This window comes from Pimephales promelas, chromosome 13, assembly GCF_988280905.1.
Source record: "Pimephales promelas chromosome 13, fPimPro1.hap1.1, whole genome shotgun sequence".
In the NCBI taxonomy this organism is placed as follows: domain Eukaryota; kingdom Metazoa; phylum Chordata; class Actinopteri; order Cypriniformes; family Leuciscidae; genus Pimephales; species Pimephales promelas.
This window is the reverse complement of record NC_142781.1, coordinates 14,353,940-14,379,491: the sequence shown is the minus strand read 5'-3', so window position 1 is coordinate 14,379,491 and position 25,552 is coordinate 14,353,940. Positions and strand designations below refer to the sequence as shown.

The window sequence follows — 25,552 nt, the reverse complement described above, 5'->3', positions numbered from 1 at the left end:
TTTTGTACAAGTAATGTATTACTTTTATTTTATACATTTTTATATAAAATAGAGTTAGTTATACTGTAGTGGCTAATAAAAAAAAGTACAATAGTAAAAAAATCTAGTATGCATTTTGTTTAGCTGTGGTTACCATGATACATAAATATATATGCCTATCTTTTTTTGTTTATGCCCATTGCCTATTCAGAAAGACAAAGCAAAGAATTGTTCTTCTGAGAAAGAGCTGCGAGGAGATCATTGTACAATACCGAGAAGTCTTTCAGTGTTTATAGGGACGTCCTCCACCAGTATGTGTGTCTGTGTGTTGAATAAAAGTGTGCTCCTCAACACTGTTTTCAAGTTCACTTCCAGGAGACAAAGGCACTATTCTGCTGAGGAGGAGAAAAGAAGGGGGAGCGGAGGAACGAAAGAAGGGCTGAAGAGAAAGACAGTGGAACTTTCCAAATCATTTGAGTTTGGAATTTTGTTAGAAGGTGCTACATAGCTCAAAATATTTGTTGTTTCAGTCAGCATGGCAACCAGTACACAGGCCAGCAGTTTGATAATGAGACTTAACATTGAAACTGCTGCCTCAGATTCTTACCCGCATACAAACAACGTGAGAGGTTTCAGGACTCTTCTCGCACTGTTTCTTTTTGTTTTTTTCCATTGCTTAAATTTCACTGATGGCATGCTCCAATGACAAATGTTGATTGACAACGTCTTTTAAGGTGAAACCAGTGACCAGAAACGGTAAAGAGAACAGAACAAACATTCGTCACTCAATTATTAATCCTCTCTCTCGCTCTCGGTCTCCCTCTCTTTCTTTGGCCAGTGCACACAGACTCAAAAAAGTCTGTCATCATATACTCACCTTGATTTTGTTCCAAAAACTGTGACTTTCTTCCCCAGATATTAGTCATGTTTTCTGGGGGAAAAAATCTAAATGAAGTGAGTTTTTGCTTAAAGGGTTAGTTCACCCAAAAATGTAAATTCTGTCAGTAATTACTCACCCTCATGTTGTTCCAACCCCGTAAGACCTTTGTTCATCTTTGGAACACAACTTAAGATATTTTTGATGAAATCTGAGAGCTGGATCACTCCTGCATACTAGTCCATAGGCTTCTTGAGGGATTGAAACTTGACAGCCTCGAAACGTTATTAAAGACATCGTTAAAACAAACAGTCAAAGTGACTCAAGTGGGTCAATCTTAAGTTTATCAAACGACGAAAACACCTTTTGTGCGCAAAAACACACATAAATAACAACTTTATTTTAACAATTAATTTCCTTCTCTTTAATGGAGGAGTGATCCAGGTATGGAGGAGTGATCCAGCTCACAGATTTCAACAAAACTATCTTAATTCGTGTTCCAAAGATGAATGAAGGTCTTAGAACAACATGAGGGTGAGTAAATACTGACAGAATATTCATTTTTGTGTGAACTATTCCTTTAAAACAAGTTATCTACCAATGGGGCAAGAAAAATAATCTTAATTCAAAATATTCTAAAAAATTTACATTTAGATTTTTTATTTATTTATTGCTCTGAAAATCTGGCATTTTACTATTTGGTCTGGAAACTAGACAAAAAGACTAAGAATCTTTTTTTTTGTCATAACATTGCGCAAGGAACCATGTAAAAATAAGTCTTTATTAATCAATTAAAGTTGATGTTTTACTGCCACTAGTGTTCATTCTGACTGGAAACTGCAATGAATAGTACTGTAGGTATGAAATTGGAGGAAAAGTAGACAATTTTAAATAATTAACACTGTCGCATGCAACGATTCACACTGTATTTGCTTCTTATTTCCAATACAAGCTTAATTGTACATATAGAGTGAGATGGGAAGAATAAAGAAAAATAAAAATAGAAAGAGAGGTTAGAGCCAACAATAAAAAAGGGAGAAACCTAGATCCGAGAGGTTCTTCTGTTGCTATGCATGCATGTGTTTATGTATGTTAGAACCAGATACAGTGAAACAGGCATGAAATCTGATCACAGATCAATAAGTCAGCTCTGCTCCACAGAGACCAGAGAACATCAGATAGTGGCTTGTGGGGTGGAGTGGAGGGTGTCTTAATGCACTCGGCTTGGTACTTTGCAGGAGGTGCCCACAAATGCTCACCCAAGTTCTTAAAAGCATGTTTTTTTTTTTTTTTTGCTTTGTCTGATTGCCAGAATTGGTATAGAGGTCTACTTTTCATATTTAAAAAAAGTAAACATAAATAAAAGCAAGTGAAAAATGGGAGTAAAAAGCTAAAGGAAAAAAAGACCGCTAAATCTTGCCTCTATATTCAATGTGACTCACGTCAATTCACCCATCATCTTAAGCAGATGACGGACCAAACATTGTACAAAGCCATTTGGGCTAATTACATCATTAATTATTCATCAGTACTTGACCAGATCGAAGGCAAACCAAAGCTGTACACATTAGACAGAATAGAGGCATGATTAGCTGTAATCATTGAATGCTTAGTGTCATAGTAAGATATGATGGTGGTCTTTTGTAGCAGCCCTCTAACCAAAATCAATTACATAAGTGAACACACAGCAACAGGATTCGTTAAATGGGGAAATGGGTGTGTGTGTGTGTTATGGATACTATTGATGGTTGTGATATCTGACCACTCAAATGCCAATAATAATCTGTGAAAAGAAGCAGTGTGTAGGAGAAATATGACAAGAATACGGCTTTTAAAATTATACTTAAAAAAAAATAGTTGGAAAATAAGACTTATCTTGCAGAGGAAATGTAGACACCAAAACATCTAAACATTAAGCTAAATGAAAATAAAAAGGCATTGCACAGATTTGCTGTCTGAGTGGAAAAATGCAAACTGCGGACAAGTATTACTAGTTTTTTGCCGTTTAAGGGCAAATGGCGGGTAAATGAAAGGTGGCGCGTCCCATTAGGGACCATCCACAAGCTAAAACCATTGTGTCCTTGGGGAAGGCACTTAAACCCAGGCTGTTCTAAAGAGACTCTGCCTGCATTATGTTCATGTCCACATATTATGGTCTCGCAATTGCATGTTATAAAATCATAATTGTGAGATATAAAGTCGCAATTGTGTGTTATAAAGTCAGAATTGCGAGATATAAAGTCAGAAGTGCGACTTTTTATCTAACAATTCTGACTTTTTTTCTCACAATTGCGAGTTTACATGTGTTATAAATTGACTTTATAACACGCAATTGCAACTTTATATCTCACAATTATGACTTAACACAATTGCAAGTTTATATGTCGAAATTCTGACATCTTTTCTCAGAATTGTGAGATCTCGCAATTGCGAGTTATCAGGCCAATTCTGGGGGGGGTTGGGGACTAACTCTTTTCCCCCTCAGAATAGTTTAAATCTCACAATTCTGACTTTATATCATGCACTTCTAACTTTATAACATGCAATTGCGACTTTATATCTAGCAATTCTTACTTTATATCTCGCAATTCTGACTTTATAACGCAATTGCGACTTTGTATCATGCAATTCTAACTTTACATCTCGCAATTCTGAGAAATAAAGTCAGAATTGCAAGATGCGAGATGTAAAAGTCTGAATTGTGAGATAAAGTCACAATTACCTCTTTTATTTTTCATTCTGTGGCGGAAACAAGCTTCCATACTTTTCTAATGTAGTAAACTTGCTCACTGCATGTTTGAGCTCTCATGTGCTTGCCTTTTAATACTATCGGTTAGGTTTAGATTTGTATGGAAACTTGTTTCCGGCACAGAATAAAATATTTTAAAAGATAATTGACATTTTATATCAGAAATGCTAAATTCTAACTTTATTTCTCAGAATTACAAGATATAAAGTCAGAATTGCGAGATATAAAGTCAGAATTGTGAGAAATAAACTAGCAATTGTGAGTTATAAAGTCAGAATTGTTTGTTAGAATATGTTTGAGATTGTGAATATGAGCCAGATGCTGAATGTACTGGGAAATGAGCTCTGACGAGGACAGTGAAGATGGCATAAAACATCTCCTCAAACTGAACCCTCCCAAGTTCTAAAAGCGAACAAAATATGCTTTATTTCATTCTTCTGTAATTGTTGCTCTAATATCAGGAGAGTCGTATATTATCCCAACAGTTAGAGATCCATTCGTGTTAAGATATAGATCCGGGTCGCTAAAGACCCGAATATGTAATAATGATTGGCAAAACATCCATGCATTTAAGGGTTAATAACCTTGGTTGAGGATCTGCTTGAAAAAGAGATTGATAACAATATGAATTCTGGAGTATAATCTCCATTTTGGTTCCCAATTCACGAGAAAACAATCAAGCTGGATTTCACCTGGTTCACATTACTTGCACATTTTGGCAAATGCTTGTTTTGTGCATGCTGAGTTTTGGTGGCAAAAGCAAAGGGACAAACACATGAGTAAAAACATGATGTGAACAATGCTTTCCATTTCTAGCGCTTTCCCCTCTTGAGTCATTACGGTGGCAAACAGCGGCCATGGTGAAACTCAAACGCAGCACAATTTGGACCAAAAAAATACAATGTGAAAAGAAACATGAGGGAGATGGGCAGGGGGGAAGGGCGAATAATCGAACTTGTGCACCAACCAAGAAATGGAAAAAAAGTGTGAAAGGGTCAGGACTTAAGTAAAAACACTAAACAATGACCCCTATTTTCAGGCCACTGGTTTCTGGAAAATCCCATTGTAGATTATAAACTATTTCAAGCAGTCCTGAAAGTCTCTTACTCATCAAATGTCGGTTTCTCCATCACGGTTGCTCGCCAGACTGAGGACGTGCATTGTCACTCTTGTATCACAGAGAGATATAACCGAAACTCTCTCCTTGGGTCATGCACTTACCCCTCACGTCTTAAAGCCTGTAAATGTTTCCCACCGAAACTGAGAAACACGAACACAGAGACTCACAAGTGCGAGAGAGATTTTCGCTCTGAGGTGGGGGTCTGTCGAAGTTGCCTGCCACCATACGGGGTTAAATGGTGTGGAACAGGTTTGGCGCAGAGCGACACATTGTTGGGCACCTGTGCAAACAGCACAGCCCATCTGAGCTCAGTGAGTCGCTGCTGCCTAATAGCTATCGATCATTCTCCTTGAGCAGACACACACACACACACACACCTCTGTCAGAGGCTCTGACACAAGCTGGCAGTTTAAAAAAAAAAAAAAAAAAAAAAAAAAATCAAACAGGCCCTCTGAATTATACAGGCAGGAGGGGGGACGCCAGTCTGTCAGATGTCAGACTTAGGCCTAAATGAGCGTCTGGATCTCAGCTGGACTTTCCAGCGCAGTGGGCCTCTAGTCCAAAGAGAACAAGGTAATGGGACTGGGGAGGAGGTCAGGTTAAGAGAACATTCACCTGTAAGCAGACGAACTGGAAGGGGGCCAGTCGCAGAGGTCGTCAGATTTGGATTTGAACGTTTGGCAGGCTCACAAAGCTGCACATTGTGGCCAAAAGAACCTGTTGAGTGTGTGTGAATTTTAAATAGGCTCGTTGAAGTTTAACATGCTGCAAACACAAGGGTGTGGTGGATTTCATGTAAATACTAGTGGACACATTCGGTTTTGAGAGCGAAATTAGCGAGACACATAACAGACCAACATACAGACATGTACACTCAGACATTACCCACTCTGGAGTAAATCTATGGCAAAAAAAAAAAAAAAAAAAAAGATGAAATCCAAAGAATTAGACCTCTAATGCAAACTGAGATTTCCACTATTTTGGCAGTTACTGACAGGCATATAGGCCACCAAGCAAACCTGTTATTTATTTATAGCGTTCAAAGGTTTGGGGTTAGTAAGACTTTTGAAATGGTTTTTTTTTTTTTTTTTCAACTGTTCACCACAGCTGTTTTTTTGTTTGTTTTTTGATTGAAAATACAGTAATACTGTGAAATTTTTACAATAAAACCTATTTTAATATATTAAATGTAATGTATTCCTGTGATGGCAAAGCTGAATTTTCAGCATCATTAATCCAGTCTTTAGTGTCACATGTGACATGATCCTTCAGAAATCCTTCTAATATGCTGATTTGATGCTCAGAAAATCTCTTAAAGTCCCCGTGAAATCAAAATTGAACCTATTTACTTTGTTAGCGCATATTACTAGTCTTGTGGTGAACAATTAATCCATGCAAGTAAATATATATTAAAAAAATGTTTTACCTTGGTAATCTTTAATCAAAATCTGAAAAGTTACTTCCGGTTTGGAACGGTTTCTTTTTCTGATGACGTAGGTTTCACAGTTTGGGTGGGGAAACGCTTAACCACTCCCCTCAAACCGTTAGTTTGCTATGAGCGAGAGATGGAGAGGAGGAGCGCTAGAGTAAAACCCTGCCCTCTGTTCAATATTCCGTTTCACTTGGAAATACGTCACAGCACTGGAGAAAAATCGTTTGCAACTTCCGGTTCACAGGGACTTTAATATTACTATTAACGTTGAAAACAGTTGTGCTGTTTTTTTTTTAACCTTTTTATAACTTTAATTGAAATTGAGAGTTTAAAAGAACAGCATTTAGTAAAGATTTTTACATTGATGCAAAAAAAAAAAATCTATTTCAAATGTCACTTTTGATCAAATGAATATCCCCATGCCGAAAAAAAAAATGCATAGAATTTTGAAAATAATTTATTTTTAAAGGGTTATTTCATTATTTCCATTATTGGAAGCTAGTGATTACAGTTTATGAAGTTAGAATTATGAAAGAAAAATTCTTGCAAAAACGCATGGCTTCAGGAGGCCTTTAACTTTGGATGGATGGATGGATGGATGTACTTTTTGGGGCTTAAAAATCTCATTCACTCCCAGCATAAAGTTAGGAAGAGCCAGGATATTTTTTAATATAACTCTGATTTGTGTTTCCAAACCTACTTGACTTTGTTTCCCCAAAGCTATTTTGAAGAATGCCTTTGTCTACATAATGAAAGTGAATGAGGTCCAAACCAACAGACGAAAAGACATTTTAATTAAACCTCTTTTGTATCCACAGAAGAAAGTCAGTCATACAATGAACAAATCTTTTTTCGTGTCTTTTGGTTCATTCAATGAATGAGTCTCGGGAAAAGATTCGTTCATTTTGATGAACGAGATCGAATAGGAGAGTAATGAACGCACATCACAGAACAGAGCAAGGCGACCATTTGAGCTTAAAAAACAAACTTCGTTATTTTTTTTTTTTTAAATGAGCGATCGTCTTGCTTGATAAGACCCTTATTCATCGTCTGGAATCGTTTAAAGCACTTTGAACGGTTTGCAGTTTGTAATGAAAGTGTCTTTTGGACCTTGAACCGTTTGGTTCCCATTGAAGTCCATTAAAAAATCTTAATTTCTTTTCGACTGAAGAAAGAAAGACATAGATATCTTGGATGACATGGGGGTGAGTAAATTATCAGCGAAAGTTTTCTTAAAAGTGAACCACTCCTTTAATAAATCAATCTTACTTTAAGATTTTTTTTTTTTACTAGACAAAAATATTAATTAGGAAAACAATTGCTGTGTTTGACAGGTATGACAGTGACGGGTCTATTACCCTGACGTTTCCTTGAGATTCAGACGGGCATAAAGCATTTCCCAGCATAAGTTACAGCTCAATGAAGGCGTCACTGAACCGAAACAATCAACGAGAAACAATTCCACAGTGTAAACCCGAGTCTCGATTAATCAAGATGTTTTAACGACAGCGCTAATAAACTCAGAAAACGCACTCCCGCTCACCTCCTCCACGCCTCCGGGGAGACTTCAGGGAATCACGGTCCGTTTTATAGCTTTATTAATTAAAAAAGCCTGCTGAGATAACTGTCAACATGTCGTCAAACAGAGATGAACGGCAGCTTGCAGACGTTTCACATTGGCGTTTTTTCGACCTGAAGGAGAAGGGCGCATGCTGATGGATGAAAAGTCCTGCTGTCAGACAAAATTGATAACGCAACACCCCTGTCTGTGGCTATAAAGAGACATGAAGGTGACAAGCTGCAGCGCATCCATCCAGGCAATTCACACACACGCCAATGACCAAATGATTTGACATAATATTTCAACCTTTTATGTCCCGCAATGAATCACAGATAAAAGGCTGAGCTGACGTTTAAATCTGCTTTTTACAATATCTTACTGACGTCGAAAATTAAAAGGAGAGGTCTCAAGAATCCATTTCAAGATCTAAAATACGATCAGGAACACATGGCTGTGTTTAAAACACTTCGCATGTCAGATCATATTTTAACCAGCGCATGTGAAGTCTGCAGGGTCTATAAACTATGAGAAGAAATGAACTCTCGCTTCACTTGATTTTCGTTTTAGTGCTTCACAAAAAGTCACGATAAAATAACTCACAGAGCAATAGGATCACTCCACTGAGGTAATACTGACCTTTAGATGTGGTGATTCTGCTCCAGATCTTTCTAAAATGGCACCACCATTAATGCGCTATAATTGGCCTGTTTTAAAAGGGTCAGACGACTTGGAGCAGGGCCGCTTGTAAGTTATGCTTCAGGGGTATCATCAAACTCTAAAATAAAGCAAACAACATATAGAGGGAATTAAAAAGTCATTAATCTAGAACTAACAACTTGAGCACATTATCAATGGCCAAATAAGAGTCCTATGGGTTCAAATGGGAATACTATTATACTGGTCTTTATGTTGTTAATGAGGCAGCTTTTGGCATAACCAAGGTTTTTCCATCATTACAATCGGTTCAGGGTCACGTCCGTGGTTAGCACAAAGGTTTGTTTCAACTGGGTGGAGGTGCAACGTCACCGTGTGCGACTGGGAACATTTGTCGCATGTGCCATAAACAATGGAAGTGCTTTGACAAACTGAATGAGGGGTGAATTGAAGTGCTAATGCTTAATTCATTTCTGTTAATTTGAGCCCTCTTTGCCCAAGTCAATCAATTTCTCATGCGTTAATGAACCTGTAGCGATGTCAGCATGTGTGTGTGCCTACTTTCATATATTTTGTGGACAAATTTCTACTCAGAAGTAGCCTGGGTTTCCCCATTCTGCCTTGCCACAGCGCGATTTTATTCGCGCTGCTAGGCAGTCTGGATACCATGAACCAAATTTTCCCCTGAAATAGGGAACCAATCACAGAACGGGGAGGCAGCGCAGGCGCATTTGATTGACATTTGTAGCACCCAATAATACGGCTCTGGGCATTCGTAAACCACGCCTCAAATACGAGAAATTGAACATGTGGTTTCCAGACCACGTTTCATTCTCAATGATACGTCGTCTGGCGTTAGCCAGGCTAACTCAGAAGTGACCAAAGCGCGTATGTGTTACTGTGCGTTCACACCGGACCCGAATAGCACGTCAAATTTGCGTCTACCACGTCTAGTTTGACGCTTGACCACTTTTGTTTTTACGCGTGTCAGTTTCACTCTTGACGCGCGAATTAACACAAAGTTTGAAGCGAAATTTACTTGCGTCATACGCGTCAGAATTGAAACACGTTGGCGGCCATCTTTTTTCTGTTGATCGAGCATTCATCGAGAGAGTAACCGCTCTGTATTTTCTCTGGAGAGCAGATTAGCGGTGTGGGGATCATCGTCGCCGTATTTGTATGCGTCCACCGGACCCTTCTGAGGCGAACCGTTTGGCGAGTTTCACCATTGGATGACGTCTGCTGTCAGCTGTACTTCCGCCGTTTCGCCGCACAATTTGATGACCTGTTGTCCTGTATCGAAGTGAGGATCACCCTCGCCCTCATCCATCTAATCTGTCATTTGTTTTGATGATAAATAGAGCCAGCCTCCAAAAGTTATTAACCTGTCATGTGATTTTTTTCTCTCTCACGTCCAGACACGAACTTATGCACATGTATTTTACATCTTTACATCATAATAATATTTCATATAATCTAGATATGGAATAAATAACACGTCTTGTATATTGAAATAAAGTTTGAAGTGATAAAATATTTGCTTTGTTGTGCATTAGAACCACACCAGGCAGTTAGTCATATTACAAAATAATTTATTGAAGCATGCAGATACTTCACCATTTGAGCAAGCAGCAGGCTAATGATTGGTTAACGCGGCGCAAATTTACACCAAAGTTCAGATTTCTCAACTCGGGCGGCAGACGTGAATTCCCGTCAAACGTGTGAATGAACAAATAGCACTAATTACATCATTCCGCGCTCTACGCCTCATTCACGCCGCAGGAATTTTTACGTGCATAACGCATCTTTGCATTGACTTAACAATGAAATCATTTGCGCCTGACGCGCTATTCGCGTCCGGTGTGAACGCAATGCATGTGTATCCTTGATATGATGCGATTCAACCCGATCTCATGGCAATTCGTACAAATTTTACGAGGTGGCTAATAGCTTGTTTTCACGTGACGTCACGCCACTGCGTTGCCAAGGCGCGAAATGCAGATGGAGGGCAGGAAGTGATTTTCTATATTTAGGAAGCATTATAACACACTCAAAATGCCTATGTTTTGCGTCGTTTATGGTTGCTCAAATCGATCAAACCACGAGGAGTTTTTATCGTGTGCCAAAAGTTGTTTTTCATTAGGGGGGAAAAATACAAGAAATTGACAGAAAAACACCGGGAAAAATGCCTTGCAAACCTACGTCTGCGGTCGGGAGGAGCCGAATGGGAAAATGCCGTGTGTGTTTGTGTGCAGTGATCACTTCGTCAAATGTGAGTTAATATATTATTTATGTGGCTTATAATTACATTATTCAGGTGTTTAAATACACTTATGTGGCTGTTTGACTTTACAAAGTTCGTAAAATGGTACGTTACACACAGTATGTCTGTAAGACGAGTTAGTTGCGGATATCTACAGCCTCGATGGCAGGCAAATCTCTCAATTCAGTTGGAAATCGGTCCTCTTCATAACGCAAGGATCACGCCCAACACATGTTTCGATTTTCTGTTTATATCTTTTTCTTGTAATAGCGTCTAAAGTAGTACAGTATGGATTTTCCTCCATCTCGTCCATTGCGCTCTTCACTCCTTGCCCTCCGTCTGCATTCCGCGCGTTACGTACGCCCTCACTCGTACGAATTAGTACAATTTTTGCTAAATCGTACATATTTTACGAGTTGGCCAATTCGTACGAATGACCTACCCCTGACCCCGCCCCTAAACCTACCCATCACAGGGGTTTAGACAAATCATAAGAATTTGTACATGAGTGAGGTCTCATGAATTAGTATGAATTATCCACTTTTTAATCACTGACAAATTGGTCGTGAGATAGCGATAGACTATTTGCACTGTGTCTGTAACCAGAAGCGACAACTTTCTACCCACCCTCATTTGCTGTGAAATGCGACCGTGTTTAAAATTGCGTTTGTGATTCTAAAAGCATTTATGATTCAGCCTAGTATTCACACAGGAAACATTCAAAATATTCAGTCAAATAATATGTAGACAAATGCAAGCTCACACGTTGGCAGGCCAGTAAACTTGACCACAGTTACAGATTTAAGGAAATGTAAACGCAGGGATGTTGGCTGCCTCGTCTCCTGTCACTTGTTGATAGAGACGTGCTACGGAGAGCAGAGAGCTGGATTGGCACGTCCTTCTGCACTCAAAAGAAGTGTTATGAGACATGCTGAGAAACAGCTGTCCCGTCTCCTTCATAGCAGTGCCTTTAATTATGTCTGACCTACAGAGAAAAGAAGAAGCCTGCCACGACCTCAGGAAAGCACAGCACACACACTTTCTCCAATAACACCGACTGACCGTTTCATAACTCAAATGAACGAGGTGAAACGGCGAAAGAATATTAAGACTGGTACGATGTTTTCACAACTGCTTTCCTGTTATTATTTTTGAGTTGTTGATAAAACTATGAGGAAAAAAAAAAAGAAAAGAAACACACCGTCCACAAGGACGCAGCTGGTTGAGAAAACAACCCGTAGAGGAACCTGCCTTTTTTTCCCTCTCCGTCAACAGCTGAAACAACAGCAGTTCTTGGAGGGAAAGCCTTTGTGTTATTGGTAATCATTCTGACACCCAGCCAAGCAAAAGAAACTGAGCCATGCGTCATAAGGTTCCAACTTACAACCTCTCAGCCTCCACACACCAGCAGCACAAGACCATAGGCCCACAAAGACCCTCTCTGGAGAATTCACTCGCTTGACTAAAAAGAGTCATTGTTTCTATATAAAACTGGGCAGCACATACACATACACACTTGAAAAAAGAATGGTTCCAAAAGATGAATATCATGGTGGACATCCCAAAGAACCTTTCAGTGAACAAAGTACTTTCTTAACCTAAAGAACCTTTTGGCCAATGGCAAAAGAACCACCAATGCCAATAAAGAACCTGTATGAGAGAAAACTAAGTCTTAGTCTGTGTTATTGAGCAAAAAAACCTGTTGGGAGTTGATGGAGCGTTCGCGCTGTGCGACAGAAAACACTCAGGAAGTTCACTCCTCTCACGTGGGCAATGGGTTTTCTGGAAAGAACAAACCAACACAATGGAGCTCCACTAAAACTGTTTTCAAGGCAACGGATTTCCTGCCCTGTAGTTGTAGTAAGGATAGCAATACAGAGATTGTATATGAGCGCGAGTGTGTGCAAGAGGAGATAATGAAATTGATACAAGGCTAGTGCCGAACGACTAAAAAGACAAACACAACATTCTGTCTTATCAGAGTTAGCCTGAGCATAAACTGTCTCTGTTGGTATAGGAAAAATAACACAGGATGGCGTAGGTGGCAAAAAGAAGAGGAGAAAGAGGAAGAGAGTCCATATTCTGCACAAATACAATGGCACGGGTCACACCCCCTCTTCAGTTCAGCTGGGCTGCAGAGAAGACTATGAACAAGAGGAGAAAAACAGAAGGCGTTTCTCCAATATGAGGGTCAATGACAAATTAGAGTGGGTTACACATTATTTTAAGGTGACATAGTTGCATTGCACTTACTCAAATAAGTACACTCTCAGAAAAAAAAGGTACAAAAGCCGTCACTGGGGCTGTACCTTTTCAAAAGGTAAACTTTTGTCCATTTTAGGTGCTAATATGTACATTTTAGGTGTTAATATGTACATTTTATGTTCTAATAAGTACATTTTAGTTGTTAATATGTACATTTTAGGTGCTAATATGTACCACTAAGGTACCAATATGAAGCCTTTGGGTATAAAAGTATACAGCCCCAGTAACAGCTTTTGTACCTTTTTTTTCTGAGAGTGTACTGAGTAATATTAATTAAAGGATTAGTTCATTTAAAAAAAAAAAACTTTTGCTGATAATTTACTCACCCCCATGTCTTCCAATATGTCCATGTCTTTCTTTCTTCAGTCTAAAAGAAATTAAGGTTTTAGATGAAAATATTCCAGCATTTTTCTCCATATAATGGACTTCAATGGGAAAAATCCTGGAATGTTTTTATCAAAAACCTTAATTTCTTTTCAAATGAAGAAAGAATGACATTGATATCTTGGATGACATGGGGGTGTGTAAATTCTCAGCAAAAGTTTTTTTTTTTTTTTTTTTAATTTAGTGAACTACTCCTTTAACTACATGTACTTACTATACAGTTTCAGTTAGGGTTAGTTACTTGTAAGTATGCATAATTTACTGTTATTACGTACATGTAGTAAAGTGCATCTCCGCCACCTTAAAATAAAATGTTACAAAAGTGTCCACAAAAAAAAGAAAAGAAAACTTTTAGAAATCAATATTAAAGCACGTGCCACATTTTTAGTTAGTTGATTTTATTTTGTTAAGAAAAAAATAAATATAAAATTGAGAAAATATCAAATTTATTGAGTCATTTGGTGAAACCACAATGTAATAATGTAATAATATATTTTATTACACCTTTAATACATCTTATAGTATACATACCTTAATCATACATACTGTTTAATGGAAATCTTTTTCAAAGTAATTTTTTTACAGATAATGAATTATTATATGAATTAAATGATTATTTGAATTATTAATTCATTATTATCATTCACTATTTGAGGGTTTGCATCAAGACATTTTTACTAACATTTCTTTGTAAAACAATTCAATGGTATTATTAAATTACCTGATATTTTAAGAGCCTTACTGATGGGTTTTTGTTTCGTTTTATTTATTTTTCCCCTGCATGTTGGTTGCACCACATGACATAATATTAAAATATTAATTTGCAGTATAGTTTATAGAAATATGATATATAAATACAGTCTCGGTTTAAAAGGAAAAGGAACACAGGACATAATATTAAAAAAAAAACTAAAAATGTATCAAATATACAAATATTCATTAATGCATGAAAGAAAAGTTATTTTTAAATAAGATTAGGCAAATACAGAGCTTAGGACTCAGACAGACTCAGACAACCTCAGTGAAATCACAAAAATCTGGACATCACAAAATAACCACAAAAGCGCCTTCTGCACATGGCAGACAAAGATGTTATCATAAACCACATTAGTGTCTCATAATGCTGCCAACTATGTGGTGGGCACGATCATGGCTGGTAAACTTAAGATGTGGGTCTGCGTGAGTATTTTTTTAGCCCCTGGTGAAGACGTAGAATAAATACCCCAAGTACATCAATCCCAAGATTTCCAACAACTGTCCACCATGTGTCCGCCTGCAGAACAATAAATTATATTTTTCTGTGCTACCCTTAAACTCAGACGCACTAAAAAAAAAATGCAAGTATATTTAAATGTGACAAACACAATGCATGTTATGGATCAATTAGATTATGTTTTCTGTTTTGCCACTGAGGGATTCATCTTTGCGTGCAGGTTTCTGTTGTCAGGGAGTCGCTTCATTTAAAGCCTTAAGTATCAACAACTGAACATGGAGGAATAGTATGAGTTTGTCTTATCTCCCTCTCCACCTGTTCCAGTTTCTTCTATTTTTTTTTCTTCCCAAGGATGTTATGAATGAAAAGCCACATGCCTTCACAATCAGCCTTCTTTATCAATCTTTCATTCACTTTAATTCAAAATTACAGGGGTTTATGAATAGATGAATGAGACGTATCAATATTTCAGTTGGTTTAAATTCAGTTATGAACAAACATGCATCTCAAAACATCTCTGCCTTTGTCCCAATGGAATGTGTTATGAAACACTAAAAACTGAATGAGAGTGAGGTAAGATAAAGACAAAAACTGGAGGAGAGTGAGGTCAGATTAAGACAAAAACTGAATGAAAGTGAGGTAAGATAAAGACAAAAACTGGAGGAGAGGCTCGACAAAACAATCCAATGTGAAAAAAATTGCTTTCCAAAACGGTTTGAGATTATCAGTCTCTAACTTGAAAACACAGTGCTCTTCAAAGAAAGACAAAATAGAATATTTTTTTGTTTAAACGGCAATCAGATTTGGCTCGAACTATTAAATTTAATTAAAAATGGAGTGTTATTGACAGTCTATTATTTTATTTCTGTTAATTATTAATTTAATTCATGTTTTTTTATGGATTTAGTTTCAAGTTAAATATAATAAAAGTCACCAGGTCCCTCCTAAAGTTTCTATCAATACGATATTCAACCATGATAAAATGGGTGATAAATTGCCAAATCTTAAAGGAGTAGTTCACTTTATAAAAAACTTCTGCTGATAATTTACTCATTCCCATGTCATCCAAGATGTCCATGTCTTTCTTTCTTCAGTTGAAAAGAAATTAAGGTTTTTGATGAAAACATTCCAGGATTTTTCTCCATATAATGGACTTCAATGGGAACCAAACGGTTCAAGGTCCAAAAGACACTTTCAGTGCAAACTGCAAACTGTTCAAAGGGCTTTAAACGATTCCAGACGATGAATAAGGGTCTTATCAAGCGAAACGATCGCTCATTTAAAAAAAAAAATTAACTAAGTTTAAGTTTTATAAGCTCAAATGGTATTCTGTGATGCGCGTTCATTACTCTCCTGTTCGAACTCGTTTATCGAAATGAACAAATCTTTTTCATGTTATTTGATTCATTCAACGAACAAAATGAACGAATTGACTCGGAAAAAGATTTGTTCATTTTGATAAACGAGTTTGAACAAGAGCGTCACGAATGCGTAAATTAACAGCAAAAGTTTTTAAAAGTGAACAACTCCCTTAAAGTAATAAAACACCTCAATTCAACAACCCGCAAACTTTAGAGTATATTTACACGACGATGATGTACTAAAAATGGAACCGATTTTCCCTTGCGTTTTCATGTACAGACGCTAAATGTTGAAAATGATTTTCGTTCACAGGGATCCACGAAAACGATTAAAAAAAACGCTGTATTCTGCTGCTAGGCCAGTAGTGGGCGACATTGCTGTGTAAAGAAACACTACGCACTATAGAGTGCCGAAGTGATGACGTCACTTTGTAGGACAACTCGGAAGCTAGCGGCGCATGGGTTCCCTCGGTCGAAAAGCAATGCATTTTCCCAATCGCAAAAAATAAGATATGCGTTTAACAAAGAGTTGTGACCCTTACACGTTTTGCCTATCAAGATAATCTTTACAAGTTAATCCAAAATTTATACATTTCGAAGCCTATATAAAGATTTTAGAAAACACAAGTTTAACTAAAAAACACAAGCAGGTTATAACTGTGTGTTCTATGTCATAGATCAAAACGTGAAAATATTTAGAGGCTTTGTTAACCACACACCTTATTTTAGGTGATTTAGCGAAAATCCCATAGACTTTAGAGCGAGGGAACCGGGAGTGCTAAAATGCTAACTCACTTCCGCGTTTTGGCCTACAGAGTGACATCGTAACTTCGGCACTCTATAGGCTGAACACGTAATACGCGTGCGCATGACGTGACGGTCTTCACAAATTTGCGTTTTTTTTGTAGTTTACACAGACTATAAATAGTAACGCTTTCAAAAACCTGCACTTAGAATCACGTTCTCAAAAGTGTGCGTTTTCATGCCTCGCAAAATTCTGTTGTCTTGTAAATGAACGGCCAAAGAGCATTACAAATTCTCAGTTAGTAGAAAACGGCCCCTGCATCATTCGTGTCTGTAGCACAACTCCATTTATAACACAGTCCTGACTCTAACTATGAGCAATAATAAGGCAAGCATCACTAAAAATTAGATAGTGAGGTGATTACTGAGCAGTGATCCATAAAAAAAGCTTATTCTCTTCCACATATGACCCCCACAGGGTTACCTGTCCTGTGCACTCTTTCTCTCTGTCCAGCTAGCGCCAGTACTCTGATTTACTCTGACTGGGAGACAGGAGACGGCCGTTAGGACGGCTGTGGAGTCCTGAGAATAGGCTTGGGTACGACAGGATTACTCTGTGACCTTTGACCAGCCCTCCATTAGGACCCTGGTGATTTCTAACCATGGGCTCGAGGGCAATGAACTACAGAACACTAATTACAGACACACAGTGACAGGCCTGGGACCACAATGGGCTTTTATGAGGGATTGGACAGACTGGCATTAAAACAGAGAAGGGTGCAGCAGGGCAGGGGACATGACCGGGCAGCTGTTCCTCAGATATAACATGATTCACAAACTCAAATGCACAGCAGCAACACTGCTCACGGCTATTATAGTAGACCTAATGCGTATGCCGAAGATCATTTTCACTAACTGTGATGTAAGATAACCCCGGTATGAGGCGAAACAGAGCAAGCGATGTGATACGAGAGTCATAAAAAGTAGCATGGGTGATATACACAATCTCAATTAGTATGAATGATTCGATGATTTCATTTGTAAAGTTTCGTACAATTTGCTTTTGCCCAGTGACGTTATGTTTAAGATGGGGTTAGGGGAGAACTTTCATGCTTGCTCTTTCCATACAATTCATATTGTACAGCTTCATAGAAAATCCCCACATTCACTGTAAAAAAAAATGTCTTCCTTACATTTTAACAATCAACTTTATGTTCAAGTCATTTCAACTTAAAGGAGTAGTTCACTTTAAAAAAAAAAAAAAAAAAAAAAGTGCTGATAATTTACTCACCCCCATGCCATCCAAGATGTCCATGTCATTCTTTCTTCAGTCGAAAAGAAATTAAGGTTTTTGATGAAAACATTCCAGCATTTTTCTCCATATAATGGACTTCAATGGGAACCAAACAGTTCAAGGTCCAAAAGACAGTTGCAGTGCAAACTGCAAACTCTTCAAAGGGGTTTAAACGATTCCAGATAATGAATAAGGGTCTTATCAAGCAAAACGATCGCTCATTTTAGAAAAAAATAACAAAGTTTAAGTTGAGCTCAAATGCTCGCCTTGCTCTGTTTTGTGATGTGCGTTCGTGACTCTCCACTTCGAACTCGTTTATCAAAATGAACGAATCTTTTTCAGAGTCAACTCGTTCATTTCATTCGATGAATGAACCAAATGAAACGAAAAAAAGATTAGTTAATTTTGATAAACGAGTTCGAACAGGAGAGTCACAAACATGCGTCACAGAACAGAGCAAGGTGAACATTTGACCTCATAAAACTTAAACTTTGTTATTTTTTTCTAAAATGAGTGACCATTTCACTTGATAAGACCCTTATTCATCGTCTGGAATCGTTTAAAGCCCTTTGAACAGTTTGCACTGAAACTGTCTTTTGTACCTTGAACCGTTTGGTTCCCATTGAAGTCCATTATATGGAGAAAAATTCTAGAATGTTTATCAAAAACCTTAATTTCTTTTCGACTGAAGAAAGAAAGACATGGACATCTTGGATGACATGGGGGTGAGTAAATTATCAGCAAAAGCTTTTTTAAAAGTGAACTACTCCTTTAAATTACATTAAGTTATACAGGATTCAACTAATTTTCAAGTTAGTTTAGAGTAAAATGTTAGAACTGTATATTATAAAAAAGGCTGAAAATTGGTTGACTTATTTTGATGGGTTAAATCAATGAAAAAAAAAAGTTTTCATAACTTGTTGATCATATAACTTAAGTGTTGTAAAATAGTTGGAAGCTGGATGGCAATCAAGCCTTCCAACACACCATGTAATATTGAAATAATGAACAATATAAATATCAAAAATATAATTAAGAGCACTATATAAGTAAATGGGCTAAAAATACATTTCAAATCTGGAATTTCAGGTGCGTATAAAGAATTCAAGAATGCACCGAGCATGTAATTACAATACACACACTACTCCTTTTGGATTTATTTTCTTACTAGGCGTGACCTAGGACAGAATGTAACTGGATGTCATACAAGGACGAACAAGTTCTAGTAAAACAAAACATTCCCTTTCTACTGATGTTAAAGCGTTGCTGATTTGGATTCTGAAGCAAACACACCCTTTAACGGTAATATAAAAAAAGTTTCAACCTGTTGAACAACATAGCAAATTGCAGCTGAGTGAACATGCGTGAATGTTTGTATGAATCCAGTACAGTGTGTTCAGTTTTCACAAATTCAGCATGTGGCGGTGGGCAATTACTATACGGCCCGTCTCAGAGGCGGGTAACTGGGCGAGATTTACACAAGACCCTCCTCATAGACGGACGGACCACTGCGGAGACGGCCAGAGGTACTGCAAATAACGACAGGCCACGTGTCAAAGAAAACACAGCCCATGGATATCTGATATTAACCCAACAGTCATATTAAAGGTTATAGTATATACACTGATGTATAAATAATTGCTTTTTCCATGGGTGCAGGGGTAACGGTCCATGAGCCTGGTCCATACCAGCCTCTACCTGGGTGGCTCAGACACTGAAAGATATAGCTAGTAATCGCATAAACATTCTCTTATACACATAAAGAACATTTATATTAGGGTTACTGTCACACACACTATAGCTATAACTGCTCTACACTGCGATTGTATAACTGTGAACTGTTAGGTGAAGCAGGTGATAGTGACAAACTGTCTCTTTAAGCTGAACGCCAGTATAGTCTAGAACTCTAGATGACACATGAGATTCGAAAAGGAAACATACACCTGGATTTCGTAACACTTAAGTAACAAAGTACACCAGTACGAAAGGTGATCTGAGAATACAAGGCAATCTAAAAAAGGAAAGAAGCAAACAGACATAGTGTGTGGAACTGGTTTCTTTGGCATGCTGCCATCTTCTATGTTTGGTCTGGGTTGCGCTGCCCAAACAAGTTTCTATCAAGTACAAGAACACAGATGAGTTCCTCTGTTGTAAGTAACTCTGGACATCCCCTACTGCCTGCATCATCTGTGGTGATCAGAAAGAGGATCAGGATGCTTTAGTCTGGTCATGACCTTTAATTTACCATAAAAGCCCTCGCCTGACCTTTGTGCACTTCAAATGATCAAAGATTTGGAGAAATAGAAATCCAACAGAAATTCCAATTAAACTGACAGTAAATATTGCATATAGAGTCATAATTTCGTCTCACTATAAAAAGACTTGTGTAATAAAATCTGAAGTATAAATTGAGATATTGGATTTAATAATGAAATAAAAATTATTATTAGTCTAATAATAACGTTATTTGTGTATCTTAGATTCACTAAAGTGATGATTTACATATTAAAAAAAACTAACTTATGGTTATTAACTTACTGGTTTGATGTTTATTTGTCAATATTCTGAGGAAAATTAGCAGCGATCATTGTAAATAAATATGGTGTTGTTGAACTAAAGAGAACAAGTATGAACTCAAATTCAAACCGCTGTATAACCATGGCAAACTTTTATATGTATTGGCAAAGTATTAACTGTGTATTAACGTCTATATTTTGTAATCAGTGACGCGCAATGTCATGTTTACGTGCACGAGCACTTGATCTGTCGCAACAAAGTGAAACGTGCCAGAGACTATCGACAAGTCCCGGTGGGTACGAAAAACGTGTCTTATGGAATGTTATGTGAGCCTACTATTGTTCAGACTTTTTGAGTCTTATTATTTAAGGGAACAATTACAGGTAGGAAACTGAACAAAACTATACCTACAAACGCCCATCTCAACATTAAATCCAAATAAATGTGTTAGTATCTTTACACAAGTGTAAGACTGGTGTAAATGGAGTTAAAGTATCCAACCTAGCATGAATCCTTCTTAAATAAAGTACTTAACTGTCATGTTGAACTCGATTATTTCGCGGTTGTGGTTTAAACAGTGATGTTTAACATGCGTGTGTAGTTTTGAGAGGATCCCTAGGGACGGTGGACCTTGTGGCACGCTGTCACTCCACGATAAGACACGCCCCTTTTCAAAACCATTGGCTGACGGACGGAGCAAACGCACTTTGCCACAAAAAAAAGCAGACAATTGCCCTGTTTGTACCTTACGAACATATATAAACAATTCATATTTATTCGAACAGTGTTTAACAGTTCACATGTCACGTTGGCTGAGTCTTATGAGACGCACGAATGAAATTGCCCAACTCTCAACACTCCACATACACACTCATACTGCCCCTTCTAGTAAACTGAGACGTCGTGACGTGAAAGATTAAGTTATAAAAGTAACACGCTATACATTACTCGGCTTCTTTGTATCCCGCCACTGCTACAGTCTAAAACAGCTAAGCGGGTAACCAGATATTCAAAAACAATACGTAATCCCACAATGCACCGCTCCTTCGCCTTATAGCATTACCTCATCCCATCAGCCACCGCGAGAAGAAGAATCTTCTGGGTGGTCGTCTAGGCAACGCGCCTTATCTGAAACTGCGTTCCGCCCAGTCAAGCGCCTCCAGCCAATAAGAGAGCGCGCGCATGACATCATCGCTATTTTTAGTGGGGCAGCGGTAGCAGATAAGGTTTGCCTCCACGCTGGAGAAGCTCAGAGTATACAGATCTCGCCACAGTGAAACATCTAGGCAACCCACACTTGAACTAACATAAACAAGAACACTTTTGGGCTCCGCGCTGTTTAAACACCGGCATCCCCGAACAGCGCGGCGGAGGAAGAGCTTCTATCCGCGAGACGAATGAGAAGAACAGCAGCTCGGGACACTGAGCGATAACTTTACGCAGTAAGTTTCTCGCGGGACGGGGAGTTTACGGAGCGAGCTCTAAACTTTGCGACTCTTCTCGCTTTTGTCTCCGAGGACACTCGCTGAACTTCTGACAGACTGTTTTTTTAAACGAAAAAGTTTCGTTTATCTTCTATGTCTACCAAGATGGAAACTACTTTCTACGATGACTCTGTAAACAGCGCTTTCTCTCAGCATGACAGCGCCGCTTTTGGATACAACCACAAAACTCTGAAACACAACATGACGCTGAATCTGACCGACCCGTCCGGGAACCTGAAGCCCCACCTGAGGGCCAAAGCCAACGAGATCCTCACCTCGCCCGACGTGGGGCTGCTCAAACTGGCCTCGCCGGAGTTGGAGAGGCTCATCATCCAGTCCAGCAACGGCCTGATCACTACAACGCCGACTCCGACCCAGTTTCTGTGTCCCAAGAACGTGACCGACGAGCAGGAGGGCTTCGCGGAGGGCTTCGTGCGGGCGCTGGCCGAGCTGCACCACCAGCACATGCCCAACGTCACCTCGGCTCCCCAAACGACCATCAACAACAGCATGGCACCCGTGGCATCCATAGCAGGCGGCGCGGTGTACAGCTCGTCCATGCGCCCCGATCCGCCGGTGTACGCGGACCTGAACACGTTTAACCCCGCCACCAACCCCGCGATGAGCTTCACGAGCGCGCCGCCGCCGCCGCCGCAGCACAGCGTCAACGCGCCGCTGCCCGTCCAGCACCCGCGGCTCCAGGCGCTGAAAGAGGAGCCCCAGACGGTCCCGGAGATGCCCGGCGAGACCCCGCCTCTCTCCCCCATTGACATGGAGAGTCAGGAGCGGATTAAAGCCGAGAGGAAGCGCATGAGGAACCGAATCGCCGCGTCCAAATGCCGGAAGAGGAAACTGGAGAGGATCTCCCGGCTGGAGGACAAAGTCAAGAACCTAAAGTCGCAGAACTCCGAGCTCGCGTCCACCGCCAACATGCTGCGCGATCAGGTGGCCCAACTCAAGCAGAAAGTCATGAACCACGTCAACAGCGGCTGCCAGCTCATGTTGACGCAGCAGCTGCAGACCTTCTGAGAAGAACCGGAGGACATTTGAGTTCACTTACATGGGCGCGAGGGACAAACTGCGAGCCGGCGCGACTGCTGGCGTGTTAGCCCGCTGGGACCGGGAGCGTCCGGCCGGCCGCGTGCCGTAAAAGGATGTTCTGACTGGACTTTAGAGGAGGGCTAAACTTCTCCGACTCGGTCCGACAGAGAGCATGAGACTCACTCTGTTACATGTTTTACTTTCTGACGAGAAAAGAGACTTATCCTTGTTCACTTCGAGCAGGTTGTGCATGGACCTGTACGCTTCAGAGGAGCGCTCAGTATTATAGGAGTAAAACAGGGGACATGAGTAGGGATATTCATGTCTGGCTCACCAAGCAAGAAGTTCTGTCCGATAAACTCTTGCCTATAAGCTGCCTGACTTCTTCTGAGTTACACATTGTAATTTTTTTGTTCTTAAACTGAATGGAATTGACTTTTTTCTTTTTTCCAATTTCAGCCGTTTCTTTTTTTTTTCTAAAAAAAAAAAGTTCATTAATGAGGTTTCACTCATTGTTATTTGTAAATAAGATCAACCAGGAGTACTTAAGTTTACCATTTGTAAGTAAAGTATACAATATAATTTTTTATGTTTGTTTTCTGAGCACATCAGAAACTAATCAATATTTATGAACTGTAATAAAGTATGTGAAACGAAAAACAATGTCTCTGTTTCTCGTGTATATGTGTGTGTGTTGACCAAGACAAACAAACGTGTTTTTGGGAGAGACTGTCTGTTTTGAAATGTCCACATTGAATAATAGAGCCGATGATGTCCAAAAGTTCTGTCAAAAACTACAATAATTTAACCCATAATAGTCATTCAACGGTGGCCTATTAAATGTGATAGCATGCATTCTGATTAAAATGTGAAATGAAAACCTCTTACAAACAATTAAAGCTTAACTTGAAAGATTGAAGCAGCAATAATAACTTAATGTGATTGCCAGGTGCAATAACGCTGAAATTAATAAATAATCTTCAAACAATTCAGTACTAAACTGTTAAAACGAAGTAGCCTATGCATGCCTTTAATCACGTTATTGTGTTTGTCTCAACTGAAATCACTAAAGTTCTCAGTGTTTCATGATGATGATGCGGTGTTCAGCAGCGCACCAGGAGAGGGCGCCCTCGGCCTACACTTCATCAACCTGAAGCAGCCGCTTGTTTCTTTTGTGATTGAGTTTCTTGGAGTCTGATCAGACTGTTAACTTGACTTAACGCAAATAGAAGACACACATCTTTAAATAATTATACTATACATAGTATAGAAATATAATGGATCTCACCGTTATATTTGTTTTGTGGGAAGTTTTTTTTTTTTAAATGCACGTCACAATACACAAAAAGTCAAATAAAAAAAATAAAATCTAATTTCGTATTCAGGTCACTAACACAGATTAATATTTAGCATCTTTCAGATCCTCTTTATTTCACCGCCCAAACTTGGCAAACGATGACATCATACCGGAAAACCGGCACCTACCTATCCATATAAGGCAAGCGCGCGGTCGGAAGATCTACGTCATCTAAACTAGTGGGTGTGTATTACGCTATGGTATTACGGGAAGAGGAACTCCTCAGACTAATCTCCAGAAGACTGACATAGCCTACCTTTTGTGCACTCTTTTGGAAGAAGAGGGTTGATCATTGACCCGGCACATTATCAAATTGAAGCAAGGACTTTATTAAAATACACAACACATCTTCTATTACCAACAAAATATGAGCAGAATCTCTGAAAAGTGGCCTTTTTATATTAACAGTAGCCTACAAACATAAATCAGTATTGTGTGGTCATTGTCAATACATACTGATTTGAAGGTCAACTAACCTTAAAGTACCTATATTAGTCAGTGACAACATCATAATAAATAATTTTAGTTTGATTTTAAAAACGTTTGACATGATATTTTTTGTCCTCCTATATACCATTTTATTTGTTTTTAAATATTAGCCTGTTAGCATGTGTAGTAAAACCTGTCTATGAGTAAAACTTAGCCCAACTGCAAACTAATTGTAACATTTTCGGACACTTAATCGTTCGTTAGATACAATTAATGAAAATGTATTATAGTTTAAATTCATATTAAATGCAATATTTAATAGTTATATACTAATAATTACTAATAATAGTAAATAGTAGCCTAGTGATAAACTATTTACTATTTGTGTAAATAGTACTATATTGTTGTTTTCTTGACCAACTTTATATGTAATTCAGAGTTACTTCTATTGTCTTTGAAATATGGAGACCTACTGCCGAAATATCTGACAATCATTTATGGACTAAAATATATCGTACTTTAATATAATTTCTGTTAGGGCTGCCAAACGATTAATCGCATCCAAAATAAAAGTTTGTGTTTACATAATATATGTGGGTGCACTGTGTATAATTAATATATATATATATATATAAATAAAATAAATAAAAATAAAATATATACATACATACATACACACACACACATATAAGATTCTGAATGGAAAGTTTACTTTTAAAAAGTTGCCAAATGGTTCCATTGACAAGACCAACATGATCGGTGTGTTTTGTCTTTGTGAACTGAGCTATCAGAGCCCGTTCTCATCCCAAGGCGTCATATACAACGCTT

At 38.6% G+C, this 25,552-nt stretch overlaps 1 protein-coding gene and 1 long non-coding RNA gene across 3 annotated transcripts in view; one reads left to right on the top strand and one right to left on the bottom strand.

Annotated features, from left to right (window-relative positions):
* LOC120493501 (uncharacterized) overlaps positions 1-25,552 on the bottom strand; it is a 153,952-nt gene that overhangs the window by 122,048 nt on the left and 6,352 nt on the right. For both annotated transcript variants that reach the window (XR_016146005.1, XR_005625732.2), the window contains exon 2: positions 8,355-8,493. This is a non-coding gene — a long non-coding RNA (uncharacterized LOC120493501). The remainder of the gene's footprint in view (positions 1-8,354; positions 8,494-25,552) is intronic.
* Positions 21,637-23,601, top strand: jun (Jun proto-oncogene, AP-1 transcription factor subunit). The gene has a single exon (XM_039692142.2). The coding sequence runs from the start codon at positions 21,991-21,993 to the stop codon at positions 22,924-22,926; it is 936 nt and encodes a 311-aa protein (XP_039548076.2). The 5' UTR covers positions 21,637-21,990; the 3' UTR covers positions 22,927-23,601.

What these genes read in the sequence shown, in the direction of transcription:
- jun (XM_039692142.2), top strand. Translation starts at nt 21,991, where the DNA reads ATGTCTACCAAGATGGAAACTACTTTCTACGATGACTCTGTAAACAGC.